Source organism: Prinia subflava, chromosome Z (genome assembly GCF_021018805.1).
Source record: "Prinia subflava isolate CZ2003 ecotype Zambia chromosome Z, Cam_Psub_1.2, whole genome shotgun sequence".
NCBI classification, from domain to species: domain Eukaryota; kingdom Metazoa; phylum Chordata; class Aves; order Passeriformes; family Cisticolidae; genus Prinia; species Prinia subflava.
In genome coordinates, this window is record NC_086283.1 from 53968688 (window position 1) to 53994300 (window position 25613).

General features: G+C 39.4%; 1 protein-coding gene across 16 annotated transcripts in view; it reads right to left on the reverse strand.

Moving 5' to 3' along the window:
* Window positions 1–25613, reverse strand: part of SEMA4D (semaphorin 4D) — a 101743-nt gene that overhangs the window by 34611 nt on the left and 41519 nt on the right. For 9 of the 16 annotated variants that reach the window (XM_063423598.1, XM_063423599.1, XM_063423593.1 and 6 more), the window contains 4 exons: window positions 12202–12264; window positions 4453–4843; window positions 2038–2183; window positions 785–847 (listed from right to left, as the gene is read on the reverse strand). In XM_063423598.1, the coding sequence (XP_063279668.1) occupies window positions 785–847; window positions 2038–2183; window positions 4453–4546 (303 nt within the window). In that variant the 5' untranslated portion in view covers window positions 4547–4843; window positions 12202–12264. The remainder of the gene's footprint in view (window positions 1–784; window positions 848–2037; window positions 2184–4452; window positions 4844–12201; window positions 12265–25613) is intronic. The other 7 variants (XM_063423596.1, XM_063423587.1, XM_063423583.1 and 4 more) reach the window with 1 other exon arrangement.

A 25613-nucleotide genomic window follows, 5' to 3' on the forward strand; every position in this document is an offset into this window, starting at 1 on the left:
AAGTGTGGAGTGGATCTGCTTTTTGTATGCTGAAGACTTAGAGACTTCTACTTTCAAACCTGTGCTAAAGGCCCGACCATCAGTTTTGCCCAGCAAATTCTTGCTTTCCTGCATCCTTAAATGAAATGGCGTTACACAAACAGAAAGGTACATCCACACACAGCCAACTACCTCAAGTACCCCTGCTGCCCTGGCAGTCACGAGGAGTCAGTGGCTCCCAGAAACACCAGGGGACCCTGCCCAAGCTGACAGGAGGTCTGGCTGCTGGTGCTGACTGAGCTGAGTCACACCACGAGGGGCACACCCGCCGAGCAGCACAACACCCATGTACCGAGTGAGTGAAAAAATACACTGGCCTAATAAAAACCCCTATGCCCTAAAGCAAAGCACACAAAATTAATCATTCACTCTGTAAAATCAAATGCTGTGAAGGAATTATTGCAATAACAGAACAACAAATAACAACAACAGTTGCTATCAATTACTTCAAGGAAAGCAATACTGGTTTATCATCTTAATGGAAAACCATCAGCATTAAGCACACATCAGGGTGTATGTTCAGGTTTTCAAACATTCAAGTAATATTCAACAGCAAAAATAATGAACTAAGGAAAAAAAAGACTAAGCATGCTGCAGTTTCTAATGCTCAAGTTAATTTAAAAAAATTTAGGTAATTTTTTTAAATTTTAAATTTCAAACAGTTGGGAGACATTCTTCTTTTAATGTCACTCCTCTTGAAGAAAAATGCAGAAGATCTTTCTCAAAGTTCAATAAAAGTACATACCTGTTCTGATTTGCCCTTGACTGCACATTTATTCCTTTTATCTTCTGTGGCCTTCCAATGTAACTATGTGAAAAAACATGCAACAAAAAAGCACATTCAAAGCACTTTAACTCAATGCAAGGTCTGAAAATCTTTCAGTAACACACACAAGAAAACGCAATTCTACCTAGAGCAAATGCAAGATATTTTGCAAGTAGCATTCAAAGGTTCAAAGCCAAGTTTTCCCAGGGAGGTGACACTTTCAAATTCATGTGTCTTATGCACAACGAAACTACCATCTTCTGGTTCATAATGATGATTCCCCACAAATGGCTAATGAACTTTTCATTACCATATGCATTAGGGAAATGCAACGGTAACTGGTTTAAGTATTTTTTCAGTTTGAAGTACTTCTCTATTTCATTAACACTTGAATAAAAAACACTTGGGGGAAAGGAATCAAAGAAAATTTACTGCACTAATTTACACTATACTGAGTACAACTTTACAACTGTGTTTTATATGCTGGTAAAAGTGCCCACCACCACCCATGAACATGCTCCTCAGATTAAAAATCACATAAGCATCTTCTAAAACACCCTGGGTGGTAGGTAGTCCACGCTGCAGGTCTACATGTCAGCCTGTGTTGCTGATGGGATGAAAAGCAGGAGCCTGGGAAGGACCTGGAAGCATTTTAACATTAGCAGACTTCTGCCTGGGCTAATCTACTTTGAGAAACTAGCACAAACATATTCAAAGCACTTCTCCGAGCAAGCTGATCAGACCCGTCTGCATCACCACTTGCTGTGCAGACACACTTGCAGACAAAACAGAAGATGAGACAGAAAGGACAGGGCCTTCATTTACAGCACGTCTGCAGGCTGCTTCAAGCAAGCCCCAGCTTTGCCTCTGTTTCAGATTACTTTTTGACTCAGATTAACAGAAAATGGCCCACTCCTGATATTAAGAAAATACGTAAGAACCACCGCTACAGATGATACCCAGAGCCCCTCTCGTCCAGCATCCTGCCCCCAAGAAGAAAACAGACAAGGATATCTAATTATTTGTTTATATCCAGCTTCTCCTTTGTTACTCTCTTTTATTCTGTAAAATCTTCCAGAAATAATATTTGAGCAGACCATACAGAGCAATTTCTCTTTTAGGTACCCATCTGCATAAAATGTTGCATAAAATCAGTGCTACTGATATCAGGAAATTAAGGTCAAATTTGGAGTACAATATTTACATGGAAGATAATGTATTAAAAGGCATACCTCGTGCTGCTTCTCAGCAATATTCGCTGCGTTTAAGGCAAAGATCACTTCCCTGGCTCCTACATATAGAATGTTTTTGTCTTCACTTAACAGCAAGGTTGAGTAGTTTGACACTTTTGATTCATTAAAATGTATTAGTTGGACCTCTGTTGAAATGGAAAAAAAATAGTACCTCATGAAGAAACACAATCACTTAGGGTCAAGCTCATGAGTAACTTTTTCTAAGTAGTCTAAGAGCTGTTGGAAAACCTGAGAACAACAAAGGTTAGTTAGACCAGTGTAAAAGACAAGCAACCCCTTAGAAGCTTGATTCAGCAGAAACAGCAGCTTCCACCAACAACATCAAAAACCATTTGTCCCAACTTTCTCATTCAATTTCAAATGCTCAAGTATTTCCACTTGTGGTGATCTCTGTAACTCACTTCTTCCTTCATTTTTTTTTTCTACTTGCTTTTTCTAAACTTCTGTTTTCCACATCCTCTGTCAGATTGTCTCTCACCTTTTCCTTTCCATATATCAATATACTGTGGAAAATCAGGCCCGTCACCACATCCCTTGCAACTACCCTGAAACAAATCTTAGAAAATACCCTGCAGCTGAAGACAACTCTCCAGCATATTGACATAACAGAAACAGGACACAGAAGCACGTAACGAATCATTTGCAGCTGATTCTGAAGTGAAAACCAGAGATGAAATATGCAACATACACACAAAATAACAGCACGAGGGAAAAAAATCAAGATGAATAGAAGTAAGATAAGAAAAAGAGGGAGATATAAGAGAAAAGGCAGTGGAATGAGGAACTGTGTAAGAATTGACCAAAATGGCTTGAAGAAAGATGACACAAACTGACTAATACAAAGGAGTATTTTTTTCTGAATGTAATACTCTAACATAAGAATAACTGAAAGCTTTTGTACATGAAGACACAAGATTAATTAAGCGTAGCTTTTTATAGTACAGAAGAAAACAAGATACTATTACTTCCAATTCTATCATTAATAATTGTGTATTTTCAGCTATATAACTCCAGAAACATTGGTTTTAAACTAGATTCTCAAGCATATCATTTTCCAATCTTCTACTTGGCAGGAAACTTCTCCCAAAATGGAGGAACTGGTTCATACAACTCTACTGAACTATATTCCTTCTCCTATTCAAAGTAGGTTTCCAACATTTAAATGCAACGATCCTGAACGGACAGACAGAGAGAGAAATAGTAGGAATTAAAATAAACCCCATTTATTTTGACTGATTTGGATGTGAGTTGGCATCCTTACTATACTATTAAACAGCACCTTGCCAGATTTTAACTACAAGATGGAAGCATCAAGGACTCTAAGCAGGAACTACAAGCCTTGTCTAGGCCACCCTTTCTGAAAGGCTGTATCAGCAACTAACTAATTGCTATAGCAATAATCAGGAAAAGCACTTCCTACAGCCATCTCATAATCTGCTTATTCCTACCACATTTTTATTCTCCATCTATCTTTTCCTACAGAATTTCTGCTCAAAATTTAACATCCTTATTTACGACTGCTTCATTATGTGGCCAATGTATTTGTTTGAGTTTGTTCAGTTATTGGAGACTTGTGTAAGTAATCAACTGCTGCTTACTAATGTTAAAGAAGGACCCAAAGACAAAATTTCCTAAAGCATCCATGCCACATGGGGAGAGGAGCAGAAAATAGGAAAAATGCTTATATTCACAAATAACTACTCCATAGACTTTGCTCTTAAGTTTTTTTCAGGCCTAGGCTAAATTATTAAACCAAAAGCTAAAGGATTCTTCAACTTCTATTACTTATCTTTGCACTTATATTTGCAGACTCCTGATTATTGTATTGGGAGATTATGAATACATGCTGCAATTTCTAATGCACGAAAAGCACTGTTCTGTGAAAGACTTTCATATCTGGACACCATAAAATGCCGTTGGAAGAGGACCAAATACTTATTTTTCCTGTGCCTGTTGATTTATTTAATGCTCAGGGTGGCTTGGTGTCTAAACAGGTTATTAGATGGAGAGGTGCATTTTGGTAATGTATTCAAACTCCAGGTAAGAATAATTTGTTTAAAATAAAATACACCTACTGGGGTTTTCTCCTGAATCAAGTTTCAGTTGCAATATTCTTCAGCTGAGAAAGCCAAATTTGGAGTTCCTCTTCTGTTTTCAAAACAGCTCTGTTTTCAAAGCTGCTTGAAGGAACCAAAATCAATTAACCCAGTGCATGAATGACTTTTGAATATTCTGGTCCTAAGCATTTCCTAAGGTGTGCAAAGTAGCAACACCTGACAAAATTCACAGCAAGTTAGCTGAAAGAACCTAAAGCCTCAATGAGTTTTAAATCCCACAGAAACCCTGAGGATGTGGCAATGTCCCGTATTACAAAACTTAAATTTCTGTTCTTACCTTTATGTTCCCAAGTGATCCGTGGTACTGGGCCAAATGCTATTGCCACTTCTAGCAACAAACCCCAAACAGCATAAAGAGCACACAGAGCCATCTTCAGTGTCCCTGCTCTTCGGGGTTCACTGGATAACTGCAGCAGGTAGAGTTTCTTTGGCAGATGAAATAGAGACCCCAGAGAGTATTAGAAACTGGGCATTTCAGTCCTTGAGAGCAATGCAGCAAGGGAGGCTGGAACAACTGTACAAGTACGTGCTCTTCAGCAGATCACTTCAAGAGAACGCACATTTTCCAGGATGCTGCATACAGAAACTGCCCACACGCTCCACAGGCTGCAGAGCTGCTGAGAAGTGACGAAGTGCATTCTTCTGTTTCGCCGGAGAAATAAATGATACTGTAGAGAGAGAAGGGAAGTAAGAAGTAGAAGAGAAAGCAAACCAAATATTGCCAAAAATAGCACTGATCTCGCACTATTTCTACAGCTGTCTGCATATCTTAATTTGAGTGCAAAATATATTAATTGGTAAAAATCATACTCTTAAAAACAAGACACACATTACATGGCAAATGGGCAATAATGGAAAGCAATCATTTCATTCTAGAATTCCAGGTGTAAATATTTTGAATTGTCAATTATCCTTAAGGCACAAAACTTGACTCTAGTCTATTCTTTCAACAGTGTGGCAAAGAAAATCGCACCTAAGAAACAATAAACAAAGGTAACAAAAATTGCTATGACTATGATCACAGAGCGAAGAACATAAGAAGTGCAGCATTAATAGTATGGTTACACAAGTCTGCTGTACATCCCATTGGGGCGTTTTTTTTAGTGAAGTTTCTATAATGCTACTAACTCAAGGTGTGTGGTGTGCAAGGGGTACAGCTACAGAAACTAAGAGGTAATGCACTGCATACAAAAATTAAGGGAGAGAACACTTCAACAGTGAAACTGCTAGATAAAGAGTCCCATGAAAGTCTCTGTGTCTCTGAGTCAACTATTACTCTCAGACCCAGAAAGGCCTGTCCTAATGAACAAAACTGCTCACTGCTTTCTACACCATCTTCCAGAAGTCTCCACTCCTTCTGTCTTCCTACAACCACTTCTAGGTGAAGACTCCAGAAGTAGCAAGTGCCTTCATCAATTACTAGATTATAAATAAGTTTTGAGGCCTGTACACTTGGGGTGGTGATGAAAAAACCATGTCCCTTGCAGCAGGATACAAGATGCTAGATTTTCACCGTGCCACCACTGCCTGAGACACTGAGGTGACTAGTAATAGACACACTACAGTACAAGATAACTGTAATACCTGGAGGTTATCCAGCAGGAGGGCAAGTGAAGGTGTATTGATTTTACACTGCCTGCTTCTGGTAGCAGGTGAGCTACAGGGGTGGCTCCTGGAAGAAACTGCTAGAAGCTTCCATATACAGGTACCATGTACAGCAGAGCCAATCCCTGGCAGATACGCTGTTGGCCAAGACTGGCCTGATTACAAATGCTGGTAATGTCTATGTGGTAACATATTTAAGAAGAAATCAAAACACAGGTGGTGGCATAGTTTTAGTTGTGAGCAGAAACGAGCAGAGTGAGAACATGTGAGGAACAGCCCTGCAGACACCAAGGTCAGTGCAGAGGGATGGCAGGAGGTGCTCCAGGCACTGGAGCTGAGATTGCCCTGCAGACCCCCTGGTGCAGCCCATGGTGAAGCAGCTGTGCCCCTGCAGCCCATGGAGGTCCATGGGGATGCAGAGATCCACCCACATCCTGTGGAGGAGCCCCATGCCACAGCAGCTGGACGCTGCAGGAAGCTGTGGCCCCATGAGAAAACTGTGGAGAAAGGGGCTCTGCTCCCAGGCTGCAGCAGCCTCCCCTTGCAGGAATGCACCCTGTGGAAGAGTGACCCAGGCTGCAGCGTCTTTGGGAGGACTGCTGCCCATGGGATGGACTCACACTGCATCAGATCTCTGAGATCTGCTGCTCATGAGAGGGACTCACACTGGAGAAGTTCATGGAGAACTGTCTCCCATGGGAGGGACCCCACGATGCAGCTGGGGAATGACTCCTCTCCCTGGGCAGTGGGATAAACCATGGCTGATGAATTGACCATAATCCCCATTCCCTGTCCACTTTCACCACTGGGTAAGAGCTACAGCTTGGGAAGGAAGGAGGGGTGGAAGTTGTTTTCAAGGGCTTTTTTTACCTCTCATTACCCTGCTCAGATTGTGTTAGTGAATGTTTTCAGTTCATATCTCTAATTAGAGCCTGTTTCACCCATGATGATATTCGACGAGTGATCTCTCCCAGTCTTTATCTCTACCCATGAACTCTTTGTTAAATTTTCTCTCCTCTGTCCAGCAGCACAGTAGAGTGAGTGAGCAGCTTTAGCACCTGGGATTCAGCCAGTATCAACCCATGACAGAAGGCTACAAAATCACTAATAACATTAAACAGGAAAGGGTTAGTACTTGAAAAACACAGCTGTAAAAAGACTAAGGGGAACCTGCAGCATGAACGTCTCCAAGCACAACCAAGACGCCTCTGGGAGAACCTGGGTTTAAGCAGGAAAGAGCAAGGAATCTCTAGCAAGAGCCACCAGTGGATCTTAGGTAAGGTGGCTGAGTAGAAGATGGGCAACTACACTCTAAATGGGCTATTAGTGTTTACACCTGCTTTACTGATCTTACCTGATCACAGGCAAGATTAAAAGATTTAGAAATCTCACTTATATCTACAAATTTTTATCTAAGAAAAGAATCCACAGAAGACTAACCTGCTCAAGCTGAACCTGTAACTTAGATTTTTTGGGGTTTTTTGTCTTCGTAAGTACTTTGGGTCAAATCCAACTGTTTGTAGCAGATCATATAAATTGTTTTGGTTTTTAAGGCATCATGTTTTCAGTTACGCTTACTAGGCTTTTTTGTCATTCATCCTTCCTGTTTATCATCATATACAAGCAATTCCAGGTTTTGCTCTCCAATACATTAAAAAGTGGCCACTCATCAGAGTTACAAGACAGGACATATTCTGAGGCAAGCTAACAGCTTTACAGGTAAGTGTTTAAAAATGGAACAATAGTTCAATTATTAAAGTTCCAGGCAGTTTACTGTTTTATTTTAAGAGAAATGTAAGCAGAAAAACAGCATATGAAGAAACATCTTTGAGGCACTGTTTATACACAGAGCTAATCCTTTTCTTAATGCTACCTCTTGTTACTGAAAAGACTGCATGTAAAACTTCCCTGTTAACTCTTGTTTTTAATTTCTTTTTTAATTTATTTTTTTTAAGAGACAGCCAGGACACCTTTAAGCTATCAGTTATGTACAATATCATACAGCAGGGACTACTCCAGAGGAGACTTCTGAAATCCTGTAAATTTTTTGGACTTTCAAACAGGATTAGCAAATATAAGTCCTAGTAAAGGAAAACCCTGAGTTTTCCTACAGTCACATTACATTCCTAGTCTAGAACATCTACCTCAGTAAATGCAAAATGACAATGAAGTTTGAAAAAAATTACAATATCTTTTGAAGGAAAGAAAATGTCTGGCTGGATCCTTTAGTGCCTGCTTTGCTGTGTGGACTGAGAATTGCTCTGGTTATACAAAATGGAAATCTGTGATTTCATTCCTATTATACAGGGTTGCAAGAAAGGTCCTTTTTCACATTAATAAGTTTGACTTGTGGGACATTACTTGATGATCTAAGGCAAAATTTTTCATGTTACAAAAAGGAATGAAACAGACTACCGTGAATATTACATGCCTAATTGTGCAAGATCCACTTTGTTCTATAACTTTAAATAGAGATGAAAGTGCACTCAGAACCCTGTCCTTTAATTTAGCCTTCAATTTAATTACTGTCCCCTGCCCCTCCCTTCCCGGTGCTGAAAACTACCTGGAGTAAGTCCTTCACTGACATTCACTGGGAGGTCATTCATAATCTAACATGAACCTCTTTTTACATAACACAAAGGGTACAAGAAGGAAAGTAAAAAAAAAATTTAAAAGGCCCAGACAATGGCCTGATTTTCAGATTATCTCAGTTCCATCAGTGTTCACTAGCTTTGATTAGATCTGAGTACTTTGAATTTCTGTAAAGTTAGGTCTCCTAATACTTTGAACATTACTCCCAAATAATAAGCCACAATTTGCCTGGAAACAAGTACACTGAAGAACTAAAGCAGAAAGAAACCTGCAATATTTGGTTACATAATTAAATTCTGATTAAAGTGAACTCAGGTCTACTTCTCTGTAAAACTGTTAAAAATTTTCTGAGGTAAATAACTAGTAAATCCATAATTTAGGGACTCTGACAATAATTTTACATCAATGTATGATGACAAAAGGGAGCAAAATGAGTTTTCCATAATGCTTGTACTTATGGTGACTAAAACCAGGGCAACTATAGAAGCAATCAATGCAGCTCCTCTCAGTTTGGCAGAGCACAGCTGGAAGCTCAAAGCTGTGAACATTCCCCTTGACCTAATATACATATAATTACATATAATTGTAATGCATGGACAGAGAAACAGGTAGAAACAACTTTCTGCTCTCCTGAAGGACAGAAATTCAAAGCTGTTAGAAAAATTTCAGGCTGCATAACTGCTAGTAAGGAATATTAGCACACGTTTTGAAACCAGGGAGACGCAATGGCATATACTGACTGTTGCCAAGATCGGGAACCATCTGTCTCTCACATCACCTATGTCACCGGGCATCAAAGAAGCAGTGCTTTAGTCCACCTTCTGGAAAAATGCAAAATTCTAGTCATGCAGTGTGAGAAGCTGGAAAACCAACCATGGGAAGGAGACTCATCTTTTTCATCCTCCAGGACACTGAAGCAAAGTACGCTCAAAGAAATACTTGCGAACACAAAATTTTGTCTTTCAGAGATGTCAATTCCACAACCCTTGCCAATACCCAGGATTTTTTAAAGTAATGCAACCAACCCAGAGGCTTCTTCCCCAGTCAGCATGATACAGCTGGATCCAAGTGTGTATTTCGCATGAACAAATACCGCACAAGACACCAAATTCTGGAATTTCAAAGCTAGGAAATGGCCAATTTTGCAATGCTGGTTTTGAAATATTTTTTTCTTCTGAGAAACACTTAGTTGCATTGTGCAACTTCTCAGTTTAGCTCAGTATCAGATAAACTGCTAAGTGGACCTAGTGTTATTTTGTATATGAAGGTTAAAACCAGGAGAATTTACTAACACACCAGCATCAGAAACAGTCAGCATCACAGGTGGGACTCTTGTAAATTCTTAAGAAATGATCAATATCATCAGAGGATCCAGCCTCTCCCTCAAAAAGGCCAAAGAAGTGCTGGCCATTCTGGCCTCAATCCATCCCTCTTTTCATGATTCCCAAGCCATACTAAATACCCTCATAATTTTCCTCCTTTTTTTGTATTGCACTTATTTCTCCTCCACAGGGTTCGTCTTTCCTTGCAATCCCTCATCCAATCTGTACGTATTCTCCCACCCACGGCGTCACCCGTTTTTCATACCAACACAAGGAATGCACAGCTCCATGACCACAGGTGATGCCAGCCCCACAGTGAGGCTGCCAGACAAAAGACCACCTTCCTTTGGGCTTAAAGAAAGGCCCTTGAAAATACATACTTCCCTACCTCTGCATCAAATCACTCTCACATCATTGTCCAGGGACAGCAAAATGAGGATCTCAGAGTAAGGAAAAACTAACTGCAAGACACCCTTCCTTCCCACTACCAGAAGCAGAACAACCATGGCAGATTTACCAGGCAGCGTACCCTGCTATTTTAAGATAATAAAAAACCCCAACAACAGCTAAAAAAACCCAAAACAAATAAAAAAACTACAAAAACCAACCAACCACAAAAAAAAAAAAAAAAAAACCTCAAAATATCTGCAAAACTTGCAAGCAGTAACTAGGATGAGGGATATGAAGCTCAAGATGTGGAAACAGGCAAGTTTATGAGTGAATTGCCTCCACCAGCAGAAAAGGGCGAATTAAAGGATTCAACTGTCAGAGGGCATAAATTCCAAGTCCTCCCTAAATAACTTTCTTTTGAAGCTTTAAAAGACTACAAGCCTGCTTAAATATTTATTGATGCCTATTTTACAACAGATTCTAAGGCTCCATCCATGAAAAACAAACCAGAGAAGTCGAACTGTGAGATTTGCTTAAACCTCTTTATTTTTCAAGTGTTTCCAAAACTGAAAGGAGAAGTTAGCAATATTTGTATTTTAAGTAATCAAAATTACACAGTGAGCAGTGTACAGATTACCTGTGACAGCTGAGTTATATTAACATAGGTTGTGAATTTCAGATCAGTAAAGACAGGCTGGCTATATCCTTAGCTTTAGTTCTCACCCTTTTAAAAACCTCAAGCACAGTGCCATTTTTATACAGTCTTATGAAAAGCATCATTATTTACAATCTTTTTATTATAAAATACATATGAATTCACTTTCTATTGAAGTAAGGTACAGTCTCGAACTAGCAGACCAGTAGCCCTTATTATTAACATACATGTAGAGCATGGGATTATTTGCATTTCAAACTGTAACCAAAATACTTTGTAGTTGCCAGATGATTATAAATTAGATGAAGAATCTCAAGACAATTTGGTGTGGTCTTTATCTCTACCACAAAGCCTGCTGAAGGATGTGCACTACTGCTAAACGAGGACTTAAAAGCGCAGTTTTAGGCCCGAAATCAGTATTTTCTGTTTCTGCGGGATAAATACGCCATCAAGAAATCCTCAGGAAACTAATGATTGTGCTTACAGAAGAGAATTTATCTTCAGATGGAGATAGCTAGAGATCCTTTATGTTTTTAAACACACATTCCTGATCTTTTACTACTACATTCTTATTCTGTGGGCGAAGTTTACAGAAAGATAAAGTGTTATGAGAAAAAAAATAATTACAAGACAGATTAAAATCCTTATTTTTAAGATTTCTGTGGATAGATAACACAAATACGATTCACCTTCAAATAGCAACAGGAAAGAGCTAACTTGCATGCTAAGCTATCCCAAACACAGAATTCAAGAGTCCTGGGCATGTTCTAAGACCCTTTTCTGCCTCACTGGGTACTCCCAGATATAAAACCTGGGTTGTGACAGTGACACTGCTGCAGTTAAAACCAATTGAGAAAGAAGTCCCTGAAGTTTGTCTTCTCCTACCAGTTAAGCATACTGTCACAATCAAAAATATTGCTCAGTTTCTTTTTCATTTCTTCTTCAGCTCATTGGATTGAATGAATAATTTGAAGGTATTCGAAGATGCCTCTTGGCAACTGATGGCACATGTGAAAGTATCTGCTTGTCTAAATTAACACGTACGTATGCTTTAAAAAAAAAAAAAGTATCTAGATGTCCAACACTTTGAGAGTCAAACATCTCCAAAAGCAAGCATAGTACCCCTTCATATATATAAACCATATAACACAAGGAAGGTGCAACCCTGAACATGACTTTTTAGAGGTAACTAAAGACCAGGTAAAAATACAGAGTATGCTACTGAGTGAAAAAAGTCCTTTCCTGGTTAAATTTCCTGAGTATTTTGGTCTTGAAGCAAAAGAATCTAATAAATCAAACTTATAATTCAATCCCGATTTATATTTTTCGGTACGCACTAAGTCCTTAGTATTCTTGCAGTACATTTATTTGTTTTGCTAATAAAGACCTGCAACACAGTCACCACGAATACAACACAGCTCCCCTTGCTGTGGGGATGTACCTCTGGTTTCAGTGCACATACCTGCCACCCTTCAGAGCCTCCTGCACACCACAGAGCTGGGAAGCCGTCAGAAACACGTCCTTTCTGAAACGGGGTAAGAAACAGGCTTTGACATCAATACCACGTAATCCTGAAAGGCAAGTTCTGATATGGGAATTATAATAAATCCTCCCCCAAAAGTATGGCTTTTATTTTCCAGATTACCAGGGCAGAGCATTCCTGACAAAAAACAGAACTGCTACATTTGCATCCAATGAGCCAAGATCCTGACGTTGCACTTAACACAAAAAAATATTAAGGAGCCCTGATAAAAAGCAGACACATCAGCCCTTTTAAAGCTCAATTTGCTTCTCCTATCCCAAGCTGGCTGATACCTACCCAGTACAAAATTATTCAGCCCTTGCATTGCAGTAGCAATTACTGATACTGGTAAGAGTCTGGGACCCCTCACATGCTGCTACGGGATGTCCCAGAAAGATGTTAGACACCAGCCAGCCCTTTACTAAATTCATATAGAGCAGTTCCAACACTTTCCTGCGTTTAACTAAAGAACTGCATTATGCACAAGCTTAGGAAGAAGGATCTGGATACTGACAATGAAATCTGGCAAGCTCATATTTATTTTGCTGTAATCACAGGAGAAGAGTGGGCCACTCTGAAACAATCATAACTGAGCACAACAAAGCACATATCCCAAGACTATTCTGCATAACATGCTTCCAATACGCAGACTCATAACACTGTTACATCAGACTGTATTTAGCATATGTATTGCCTAACAGTCATCAAAGCACTTTTAGAAGGGTCTTAGCCATGTGAAGGGATAGTGTTTTTTAAATGCAAGTCACTGAGGGTCTGAAGTAGATTTCAATGAAGTCAATAGTAAGGGGGTTTCCAAAAATCCAAGTGGTAAGATGGTGCACCTGACAAAAAAATCTCCTTTGCACTTGTGAAGGTTTCATTCGTCCTAGAAGATCGTAATGACTTGGAAGACAGAGGCCTCAAAAGGAACAGGCTAGAGAAAATTACAAGAAGCAGCTCAATACTGCACACCTCTAGGGAGAGCCTATACGGGGTCTTTTCCAGAGATGTTCAGCAATGCATGTTTTGTGGCTACAAGGAAAAGGCATCAAACAGCTACATCAAACTTACTTTTGCTTACCAAACAGTATTTTCAGTATCTTTTGGGCTATATAAAGAGGGCAAGGTAGTCTGATTCTTCCCACAATCATTTTTCAACAAGCTATCCCATGAATATCCACTACCCATCTATGTCATTACCAACCAGCTACTTTTCACAAACAGTAGTAGAATGTTTTGACATTTCATTCTGTTGAAAACAAACTAGAGCAAGCAAACTAAATCATCTGATCAGTTACGAAGCTCTCCACAACTTACACCAGATCATCTCTAAGGCTGTAGCTACTAGTATTTAAATGAACAGGTAAAATTCACAAAAAAATCCTGCTTGCCACCAGAGGCCACCAGTCAACACAGCTACTATCACGACTGGAGTTTTCAGATCCCAGTATGCCTCCTTATAGCATACTGCTCCCAGAGCAAACTATAATAAACTATTTTAGCTGCAGATACCTCAAGGGAAAAAAGAAAATTCTCTTTTGCCTCTCTTGAGAAAGAGCTTCCAGCAGTCTACAGCTTGTACAAGCACTTTCACTATAACAAAGCACTTGCATCTAAATTAATAGCTACAGTAGGTGTGAAACCCCTCTGAAAAGCCTAGCAGCAAATCAGCTGACTGGCTTACTTTAATCAGCCTGACATGGGGGTTTTCAAGTCTCCACAAATAGCTTCAGGTTTCTGAACTATGATCTGAGATCACTGGGGACTGAAAGACAGGTGGCAGATGGCTGGAGGTCAGGCAACCTCTTAGCCAGCCTCTGGATCTCTATGGAGATGGTAAGAAGCAGATGAGCTGCTAGGACTTCCATGCTGTGGCACCTCAGCTCAGGAACTCTGCTCCTGAGGCAGCCCACCCCTCCTCAGTGTGGTCCTTGGGAAGGGGCCAGTAACAATCAGTGTTTCCAGCAGAGGAGCCCACAGACATGGGGCTGGGTATGAGGGTGGCTGGGCTAAGGTAAAGGGTGGTTTGCAAGTTTGCAAGTGGTTTGCTCATTCTTCTCCTTTGGTCACACTGCCACTGGCTGCCTGTCAAGACACCACCTGTATTCATGCTACACACGAGTAACTACTCCCAGCTTGCCAGAAGCTATGACATAATTAAGCCCTTTAATCCAGCTAGGACTTGAGTATGAAATTAAACATCCATGTAAGCACTGCAGGTTAGCAGACATCCTTCAGGTACCCTTGTTTGACTCAAACCTCACAGGTGATCCTTTATGCCAGGCACTGCAGGAGATCCTTAACAAACCTTAAACCCTGTCAGGTTTTAAGAGTACTTAGGTCTAAACTTATAGGGAAAAAAAAAAACCACCAACCTCTAAACTGTTTCATCTGGCAACAATTACTTAAGCTTGGAGAGAAAAATTACACCTTGAATAGCTCATTATTTTGACAATTGTGACTAAGTCTTCAAAGATTAAAGAAAACACCTACTGGATTATAAATGAAAGACAGACTGGAAGACATTATGTAGAATAAAAGGATAGTCAAAATTTCACCTTAACGAAATTTTTCATAAAAGATCCACAATCCTTCATATATGTGTGTTTGCATACACTTTATTTATTTGAATACCTTCTACTATGTCAAATTCCAAACCACATTAATGCATTAAAAGGTACTTCCAACTGTCATATCCCGCTTGCATTTTTTAAAAAAATATTAAAAATCCAAAGAAGAACTAACATTTTCCTTGTGTACATCAATTACCATCTAGATCAGAAGCATTTTTTTCATTTTCTATTCAAGCACATGCCTGCTGTAACCCGGTCCCAGTGATTGTAAATGAAGACAAGAAGAAAGGAAATTTAAAAAAAAGCAGCTTATAAGCAGATTTTCTTTACTTGGAAGCCTCTTTGGGAGCCCATGAAGGCAAATTTTGAGTTTAGCAACATTTCTAGTGTTACAGAACTATACTGCAACACTAGACCTTATTGAAATACCATTTCCAGATAAATAACCTTGATAATCACAACTAGAGCTATATTTGCTACCTCTATCTCAAGTCAGCCACAACCTATACATACTGGCTTTCTTAGAAAAACTATTTTAAAAGCTTACATGGAAGCCACAATAAAGCCAACATACAGCTATGAGTAAGACTCTGCAGAGACAGCTGCTCACAGACAGTGTCTGTCACTAAGAACTTTCCTGTGAATGCTATGTGTGGTTTTAGAGTTTTGAGTTACATTAAAAGGTAGTCTAGACTACAAACTTCAAGAACAGTGCGTATTACCATAACTACATTCAAATAATTGATCTGACACACTAAAATAACTGCTGCTGACACTGCCCCCACCCACTCTGGATGGGGCTGGTGATTATACCTGCTAACCACCTGTGCAAGACACGGGTGAAAAATAAAGTAACAAATGTGCTACAGGACTCAGAGAGCAAAGCTCAAATGTTTTTTCCCCTTTCCTGCCTGCAAAGTTTGCTTTTCATAAAAACATCTTTATTTCACAGACTCATTTACTGGCCTATCAACACTCCTCTACTTATTCTAAACATTATAGGAAAACAAGTACATGAGCTTTAATCTGAAGCAGAGACCCGTGCTAAACCTTCTGAAACAATGAAGTAAAAAAAGCCCTGTTAGGTGTCAAAAAGACATCTCTATCTAGCCCAAAGTCTGCTGGGATCCTCAGTTTTAATTCCTGTCACCTCAGCACTTCTCAGATCTCACAAGCCTCTTTAAAAAAAACCAAGAAAAATACAGACACTAAACTGGTGGCAGGCAGCTATAAATGCCTCCTGTATCCCAAACGCAAAACAGAAATATCAAGGTTGGGCCAGCTACAGCTGAGAGTTTCTCCATTTTTAAGGATATTGAGAGAATCTGTAGTTAAGCAACTTAACTTCCATAAAACTGAACAGGAGCTTTCATGATAGTATATATATATCCCAACTCCTCTTCAGGAAAGGGTTTGAGTGGGGTTTAACAATTTCAGCTTTCTTCCAGTTACAGTAGCGTACAAATTACAGTACAGTAATGTACAAATATCAACACAAGAGCATTTTAATAAAAAACATGGTAGTGGTTCCAAATCAAATTAATTAAAGGCGGAGAACACCAACACAACTGTGTGAGACCAACAGCCACAGCACACAAGAGAAGAAACAAGGATGCACAAAATGCATAAAGAAAGTAACAAGTACCAGCACTTTTGCTTCAGATTAATCTTTTTAAGCCACCACTTCAGAGATATGTAAAATCTTTATGTATTCACATAGCCTTTGATTAAGGAAGAAAAAAATTCAGAACCAACACTGGAATTTTCTGGTCAATAAACCAACACAGTCTTTAAAGAGCAGAGATCACTGCAACCACCTCCACATTCAATGATTTTTCTACTTCAACAAGATCAATACAAAGGAGACAATTACTACTCCTCTTGTCATAAAATCCCATGTAATCCATGTCTCCTTCCATCAGAAAAGGAGCAATCCTGGAAATTATTTGTTGGTTAAAAAACCTGCACAAGAAGAAACAGCAGATAAGACTCCAAATCTTACTTTTGGTATTCAGTGAAAAGTAACAGAAAACTTAAGTCTAAATTCTGCCTGCATTTTTCATTAATGTTCTTTATCAGATATTCTTTAAGGTCCCTAAAAGAAAATCAAGAGTTAGTTAAAAAGTCCTCAAAAAACCACAAAACCTTGTATCTTAGCCAAAATACTATCGGCTATCAATTATGAGGAAACACCTCCTAATACTAGTAAGAGAAGTTACCTATTTCCATACTCATTCTGACAACATGCCCAGGAAACCCAGAAAAGCTAAAACTAAGATCAACACACTGTATTATACCACCTGCTTTCCTAAGATCTTAGATCAAATATTTTGTCACTTTCAGAGAACTTCTATTGCTTTTGAACTATATAATCCTACAGTATTTCCTAGTTTTACTTTCCTGGATTCTTTACATAAACTGCATTAGCAGTGTTTACAGGTGACAGCCTGAATATGCTTAAGAGTTATCTAAACACATATTAAGAAACACCTAGATTTCCCAGTGCCTCTTATTTAGTTTTTTCCAATTTTGTCTTGGTATTTTTCTCTCTTCCCTTGAGAAACATACGGTCCCTTCCCCCCACACCCCAAAAAAGGCAAGGAAAATACATGAATAATCTTCCACCTTCTTTAGAACTGAGTATTTTACCATCCTGATAGTGCAGAAAAACCCTGTTATTCAGTATTAGATTCTAGTTTTCCAGGATTAAAAGCCAGATTTTAACAAAATAGGCCAGTTACTGACAGGTTCCAGACTCTTGAGGTTTCTTGACTCTCAGAGGAGGCAACTACCTTTTCCATACAGCAGCAGTTTTCAGCACCAAAACATCTTTGGGCCAGTTTGCCCACTAAGAACATTCATTCAGCTTCTTAGGCTGTACATATTCCCACATACTGTCAACACCATGCACTGTTCAGGGATACTAACAATGAGACAACACAATATAAAACCAGCTTTAAACTAACTTTAAAAGCACGCTCAAAACACTGCCTTCCTTTTTTTCCCCCCCTAAAGTTAGGTGGCATTAAGTGGAGCAGAAGGAAAAAGAGGACCAATTTTTCACCTCAACACATAAAATTACAAACCAGTACTTCTCCAACTGCACAGCAAAACATTTTGCACCTTAAAGAGGAGTCTTAAAAGAGATTACCTGCTCATCCTAAGAAAAAGCTTCTGTGCTGGGAGAAACAGTGAATTTCAGCTGAAGGAGTCTGAGTCAGCTCCCTGGTTGTTAAAGACATAGCGCAGCCTCCCTGAGGGAGCTGCACAAGGTTGCTGAAGTAGGGAATTTGAATCAAGTTATTCAAAACAGTGGAGAAGTAATGAAAACAAAACTTTACTGTCTTCAGCTATATAAAAATTAGAAATTGAACCTTGCAGCAGTATTTACTATTATTTACCCAATTAAAATTCACAATGGAATGCACCCATTTTTTGTGAAACGAAAACAAAACTGTTCATTTTCAAAAAAAACCTACAAAGGGATTTCCTCAAGCATTACAAGTTATGCAAGAACATCTGAGTTATGAACAGCTAAAATTTGTTCTAGTTCTGAGTATCTTTATCTTACTATCATGTATTACACCTGCCTTATCACACATGCTACTTTGAAACTACCTTCCTATCTTCCTCTCATGTTCAATTGCACAAATCATAACGTAATGAGAATATCACTAAAACTGGTTAGGACAACACCTCATAGCATGACAAAAACATGCCTATTCTATATGGCATGACAATCAGAATGGACCACAAGAAATTCAGACATTCTTGGATCTACCTGTATATTCTCAGTTACGTTTGGGATGAAGAACTACATAAACAAAATGCCAAACAGATCTGTGGTAATAATTTTGAGTTCTGAGTTTTGGACACAGCAAGGGGATGGAAGCATCATCACTCCCAGTGTTTTTATCTGTCCCTCCACAGAGCTGCTTCTACTGCAAACTACACACATCCAGCTTTGTATTTGACATGAACCATGCTGCCTGAATAGTAAGATCTGTGCAATGTTTCCTCCATCTGGCATTACACACATTGAAGGTGGTGCAGTAAAGCCCTCTTTCAAAATGCTTTTTGCTCAATTAATTGCATTTCTATGGCAGTTAGCTGCAGAGTCGCCATCAAATGCTGTCAATTCTCTTTCCAAAGCTCCAAGCTGAAGCCAGCACCTCTACACATGTGCTGTTTGTTTTGTAAGCTGCTTTTTCAGCAGGGAGTTTCACCACTCAGTTTCTATATGACAGAGACAGGGATGCTAAGACTTACACAGAACTTAAATTCCTTTTTTCCTTTCATCCATTCATGGGATAAAGTTATATAGGGACTCCTCTCAAAGCAAATGCAGTCTTGGCTTCTAAACGTATTTCCACTGAAAATCTGACACAGAATAAAGAATTAATAACAACATACTATAAAACTGGTGATTTCCCTCAGGTCTGCTTACCCGTGCATTAATGAAAATAACAGAAAATCTTATTTTTACTCTCCATACCCATTATTTGATACCTGACCTTCAGACAACAAATGTCAAGTTCTATTTTCAGATACCACATCAACAGCATAAAGAAACAATGCAGTTTTTCAAGTTTCATTGCACTGACACAAGTAGAGTCTGACATTCTTAGCTCTCACACCTGGTCTACTACCAGGTAACTATTTTTTTCCTCTTTCTCCTGTAGTATTCCACTTGCAGGATGAGGTAACTCACTCTTGTTAAAACAGGCAATTCAGGCTCTGTAGGTCTTAGACACCAGCTGATAACCTACATGAGCATCTGAGTTTTAAGACTCTCATCATAAATTCAGCAATTTTCCAGGGTGAATGGCTTAAAACAATCATCCCCTGGGTCTCCAAAATGAGGCTGGGAAAAGCAAGCATGGTAATTGCTCTTCTTCCTTACAGCTGCAAGGTGTCCAGCCTGCTTACTTAAGCTGCCCATTGCCTCTGGTCTCTATCTGTAACTCCTTGCCAAGACCTATACCACTGTGTAACTGGTCAGGGAGGTCAACTGATCAACTTCCACAGGCTAGAAATCTGCTTTGGGGAGGTGCTGGATCAAGGAAGTTTAAATCCACACACAGTATCCCTTTCAGCAGCCAGCTTGTTTGAAATTAGGCAGGTTGAAATTAAGTGTGACGCTATGGGAGACACTAGATCTGGGCTCTCCTTCGGCAGGGGAAAAAAATGTGAGTGGTAAGTAAGTATTAGACTCACTTCAAGTCCTCCTTGCCTCATCTCAGGACCAAAATAAGAAAATGTGAGGAAGAGATGACATCCTGGTCCATAAAAGAAAATCCTGAAGGTCTGAGGGCTGTATATGACTAGGCCTGTGACAGACATAATGCAGCTCTGATGCTGTATAGCACCCACCGGGTACGGAGCTTTCTGCAAGACTGTCTGCTGAAAAAGACGTTGAAGAGACAAAAGTCCATCCAAGGGTAACATCACTTCCCTAAGAGTAAACACTGCTCTTCTGCTGCAACATCATTATAACTTACTTTATTCTGCAAGTGATAAGCAACTACAATTCCTTCTCATCAGCTTAAATCCTGACCACAAGTCTGTCACCATTACATTTGCCTTCATATTCAAGAAACTCCACTGTCTCTAAGGACTAGCAAAGATCACATACCATGGCTCAACTGCATGTCCCAGCCAATCTCTCTCAAAACACGACATATGAGGTCTAGGGTCAAAATTCAGAATCCACCACACACTGCAAAAGTAATTTTAAATAGCTGAGATCTTGACAAGAGATTATCTCCAACAGCAAAACGCAATTCATGTTTTCCTGCCAAGCATCACAGAAATACAGTAAAATAGCCTTGAGATTTAAGAAATTATCATTTCACTCTAACAGATATAGCTAATACAGACAGCTTCAGTGGCAAGCATTTTAAAAGGTTTGCGATTTTGCTGTGTTTAAGATTCTGCTAGGTCTGAAATGAATTATAATTTTTACTGTGTTAAAAACTCTACATCAATGCTTGCATTTTTTTATGCTGAAGAGTAACAGAATCATAGTTCTGAAATAAGCTGCTAGTGCTTTTCACAGACAGCATAGATATGGAATTTAACAAATCATCCTTACATTATTTACCATGCTCACCAATAACCTTTGCTGTTTTTTAAACTACGTACAGCCAGGGAGTCTGCACTCTTCTCTAAGATACACAAAGCAATTATAGATACCAGCAAATACAAAAATGTTTGCACAGAACAAAACTTGTTAAACATAAGCAGAATTCAGTCAGCAACAATGCAGCAATGACTGACTCTGGAGTTTGGGAAAAACCCCCAAAACCCTCTGACTTTGGGATATCTTCCACAAACGCAGCGGTTAATCATGTGCTGTTACATCTATTCTATGGGGTTACAGAGCATCGATCATAAATGTTCCTGCCTCAATACAACCCTTGTGTTGATATTAATAATGCAAAGGTCATTTTGACCTTTACCTAGTAACTGGGTGTCAGTCTGTGCCCATATTACTGCTTTTTGTACATCCAAAAACACAGGTGCAGATCTTTCAGTACAAGTGCTTCAGGTTTCACATCAAATTATGTGTGAGCATGTCAGGAACAGGATTAATAGAAGCTTTGCTTGCAAAACATTCTCATGAGCATTACTGGGATTTTAACTCCTGCAAAGCCTAAAACGAACTTTTTCTTATGCAAAATGAAATGCTATAGAGAGAGTCATTATAACCCTCAGTGACTAACCTTGAAAACCTTGTTTGTCCTATCATTATAGATATTTTAACAGGAAGGATAGGAGATATGCACACCACAGAGGTTCTGCCTCAAATTTCGTTGACAAAACAGATAATTACTACAAGTTTCTAGCTGTTGAAAGCTAAATTTGAGAGGTTTTAGTATTACAGAAAAGCAGAACTGGAAAATTACATGGAAGCATTAGAGGCAAGATGAGATTTATGTGCTTCCTTCAAGGTTTAGGGCTCAACAGAGAAACAAAGCTTTCCTTGGCAATGTTGACCTCCAAACGCCACAGTAACCACCATTCATGTCTTATCTCAAACCAGAGATTCCCAGTATTCTAGAACACTTAGAGCTTTCACATTTCAAATGTCAGAGTGGAAAAATTAGGTTAAACTGAGCCAAATGCAAAAATTAATCCCAAACAAGAGAGAGATGTCAGATAATTCAGTAGCAATTAATGTTACTTGTGAACCAGATTCTGCAAAGGTGTTCAAGCTGTTAGCTGCTTCCCTGTGTCCCTTTGGAACTTTGAGGTCATCAGATACTGGTAACACATTACCAGAAAATATGCAAAGAAGAACATCCTTGAGACTGCTATATCCCCTTTCCTTGCTGCACAACCCAGAACAAGTAGAGCCAGGACTTGAGAAGACACCTCATTGTCTATATTCCAAGTATCATTCTACACTACAAAATACCATTCTCTTCTAATGTGCACTTAATAAAGCAAGAAACAAACAAAAGCCCCTGTACAGCCTGCAAAATAAAAGGGCCCTTTCTACAAAGTAAAACAAAAAAATCATCCTTCTACATTAATTCACATCGATTAAACTTTTGATGTTAAAGTTCTTTGTGGATGTATTCATTTTCTAAATTCAAATTTAAATTTTGATTATTATGCAGCTCATTTGCTAAAAGTCTGGTGGTTTGTTTTGGGTCTGCTGGTTTTGGTTTTTATTTTTATTTGATAAGTGTAGACGTCATACAGTAAACTCTTACTAAGCATTGTCTCCTTCTCACTCTCCCTTGACACTTTCCCCCATTTTCTGTAACTGAAATATTAGCTTTAAACTATTGCAAGAGTTTATAGAAAAAAAAATTAAAAAAAAAAATCAAAACTATGTCCTATTATTAGGACACATTAAATATGAAACCAGCTAGCTCAGAAGCTGGAGTAGCTTCTGATATACAGCCTTCTTTCCAGCAAATTATTATCTAGACTTCTTTGAATCCAGAATTTTTTTCTTTTTAGAAATTGAAAATCACTAATCTTCAAGTTTCCTATAGGATGTACAAAGCTGCATTGAGATTTTAAATCTACTAACAATCAGCTTGCTTTTCTTAAGTAGCTTTTGCAGATCTGTAAGAAGTCATCCAAGGTAACCACGAGTATACACACTACAAACTGAAATCAGTACTCCAGATTAACATCCATGTATTAGCTGCTTTGCTACCGCTCCTCTACAATTTAAGACAGAATGACATATCTCGTTATTTTTGTTACTAAGAATCCTGTCTCCTGCTGGACCGTTTGCTAGCAAGCTTCATTTAAGCTTCCTTATTCTTACAGGCTGCAGACATATTTCTGCTTGGCAAAACACTGTCTTTAACAACAGGTTTGTTGTTCAGTGACACATGAGAAACTGCGCTACAGTTTGCATGCAATGGTCTAAGTTGCTCACCAGCAAGGTCAGCCAACACCTCAAGGCACAACACAAGCTGCTCAAATTATTGATCACACAACTATCCTAACTGGTCTCTGAAAAAGCCTAAAACTAGTAGTCCCTCTGCAGAAAAAATATAGGTACCAGAGTATCTATGCTCAAACAGTTTCTCTATCTTTCTAACACAACAGGCATTATGCACTTTACCATTAGCTCTTTTGTGTCATGGCACTTTAAAAGTATCTGAATAGGTTAAAGTTTTTTGAATTCTAATATGCTCTGAAAGGCTGGTGGCATATCCAACATATAAGTGGTGATGCAACTTCACAGCAGTTGACCCCTCCCTTAAGACTGCTAGCAAAACACTTGTCATGCTGTGTTGCCTTAGTTGCTAAATGGCATCACCCCACAGCAGGAAAAAAAGCCGTTTCTCACTTATCTTGGTGTTAGAACGAAACAAAAATTTTAAAATATTAACATTTGAAAGTATTGCTCAAAATTAATCTTCTTCAAGACAATGACACAATTATGACGAGCTAAAGAATTAGGTTTATTTCATATATGTTTCAGCAGTGATGTAAAATTTTCATTTTGCTGATACTCACCTAATTGTTCGTGATGCACAGGAACCAAAGATTCATCTCCTGCTGCTTCTCAGAGTATAAAAACTGGTACTTCATTCTACCTACTACAGGATTTTTTGCAAAATTTCCTACAGGATTGTTCCTGTCTAACAACAGAGAGGCTTCATAGCACACTTCCTGAGAAAACATGTGCTGAAAACAATCTGGTCAGGCCCTGACAAAGATGAGCTGCTGGACTAGCAATCACACTCACTCATCCATGGGTGACGGGTCTTTTTTCATGTGAGGCCCAGAATTTGTCAGTGGCGTTTATCTTCTCTCCAGTGCTCTGGTACATTTTCCAGCGCTCAGAGACATGCGTTATGTTCACGCTTCTCTGATACATGACAGCATAGCTGCCAGTTCCACATCTGAGAAAACAGTACAAGAGCCTGGCATCAACTGCTTCACTTCTGAAGGACACGGTAACTGCAAAAACAGAAGGTGACCATGCCTGGGAAAACAGGTCCTGAGCAGAGCTCTCCACCAGCTCCTGCGGCACACAAAGGCTGCTGGTAAAAGCCTGGCTCGGGAAGCTTACCAAAATGTCACAGTGGACTCAACGAAAGCCCCTTCTTGATAGGGCACTTGAACAATATTTCAAAAAAGCAAAATTTTACTGAAACTCCTGGGGGTCTGAGCCCAGACAATCAGACTCTTTTGAGTTTCCTGGGGACTCTGCCACAAGGGTAACTTACTGGAGAGAGACAGCCTTGATCCAGTTGTCCGAAAAGGAATTTTAACAATATGAAAACAACGAACAGTAAGGCATACACTGTATAAGGGCAAACATCACCAAAGCAGTAACAAGGGGCAAAAGGTGGGGTCCAGGGTCAGACGGGGTATTTATACACCCCAGTGTGGGTTGGGAGTTAAGGTGGGGTCTGAGGGAAGGGTCCAATAGGGGAGGATGATTAGGAATATTAAAATCTCTGCAGAAAAATCAACCTATGGTAACACAAAGAACCAGTAACTTTCTAGTAACAATTTGAATAGAAAGGATGTGAATAAGCCTTTTGCTTATGGCACTTGAAATGGAGTTTCCCAAGGCATTTTTCCAGGGTTCTCTTCTTCGAGGGGAAACCCTCGACATTTTACTAATCAAAAAGACTTGGGAAACTTCAGCAACTCCAATAGAAAGAAGGTGAGAAGCCTACCCAGTGAGGTTTTTCATGTGGCTTGTAAAACTTAAAATTCCAAAAATTCAGCAAAAATCTGCACTACTTTCAGCTTACACATCTTAATGCTCATGTCACTTGCCAAATAATCCCCTCCAACTGAGCCACTTCATAAGGTTTCAGGGGAAAACAAGTTTAATAAACATTAAACTGTCCCTTTAACAGTCTGAAGAGCTGGTAGCATAGCTTGAGAGTATCTCCCACCACTTTCCATCCACCTGTGTGAGGATCTCCCACCCACTCACCACACTCCTTCACAGCTACCATGACACCTACTGGAGCTACCTCATTCTAGCAGCCACTCTGCCACCACAGGACTCCGGCAACTGCACCGAAAGACCCACACCTGCCATCGAGGTAGCACAACCACACTTTCATTACTTCGTTACACACAAGCTTAGAAACACCCATCAGCAGAGACAACCTCATGCATATGAATGCAGACAGATTTGAAAAAGTGCCTGTTCTCTCAGCAGCGCTGTCTGGTCTTCTGGCACCACATACCCTGTGCCCTAAACAAACACATCTCCATGAGCTGCTCATAAGCAAGAGACGCCAGTGCAAGCAAAGACCCCATGCCAGACCCTATACT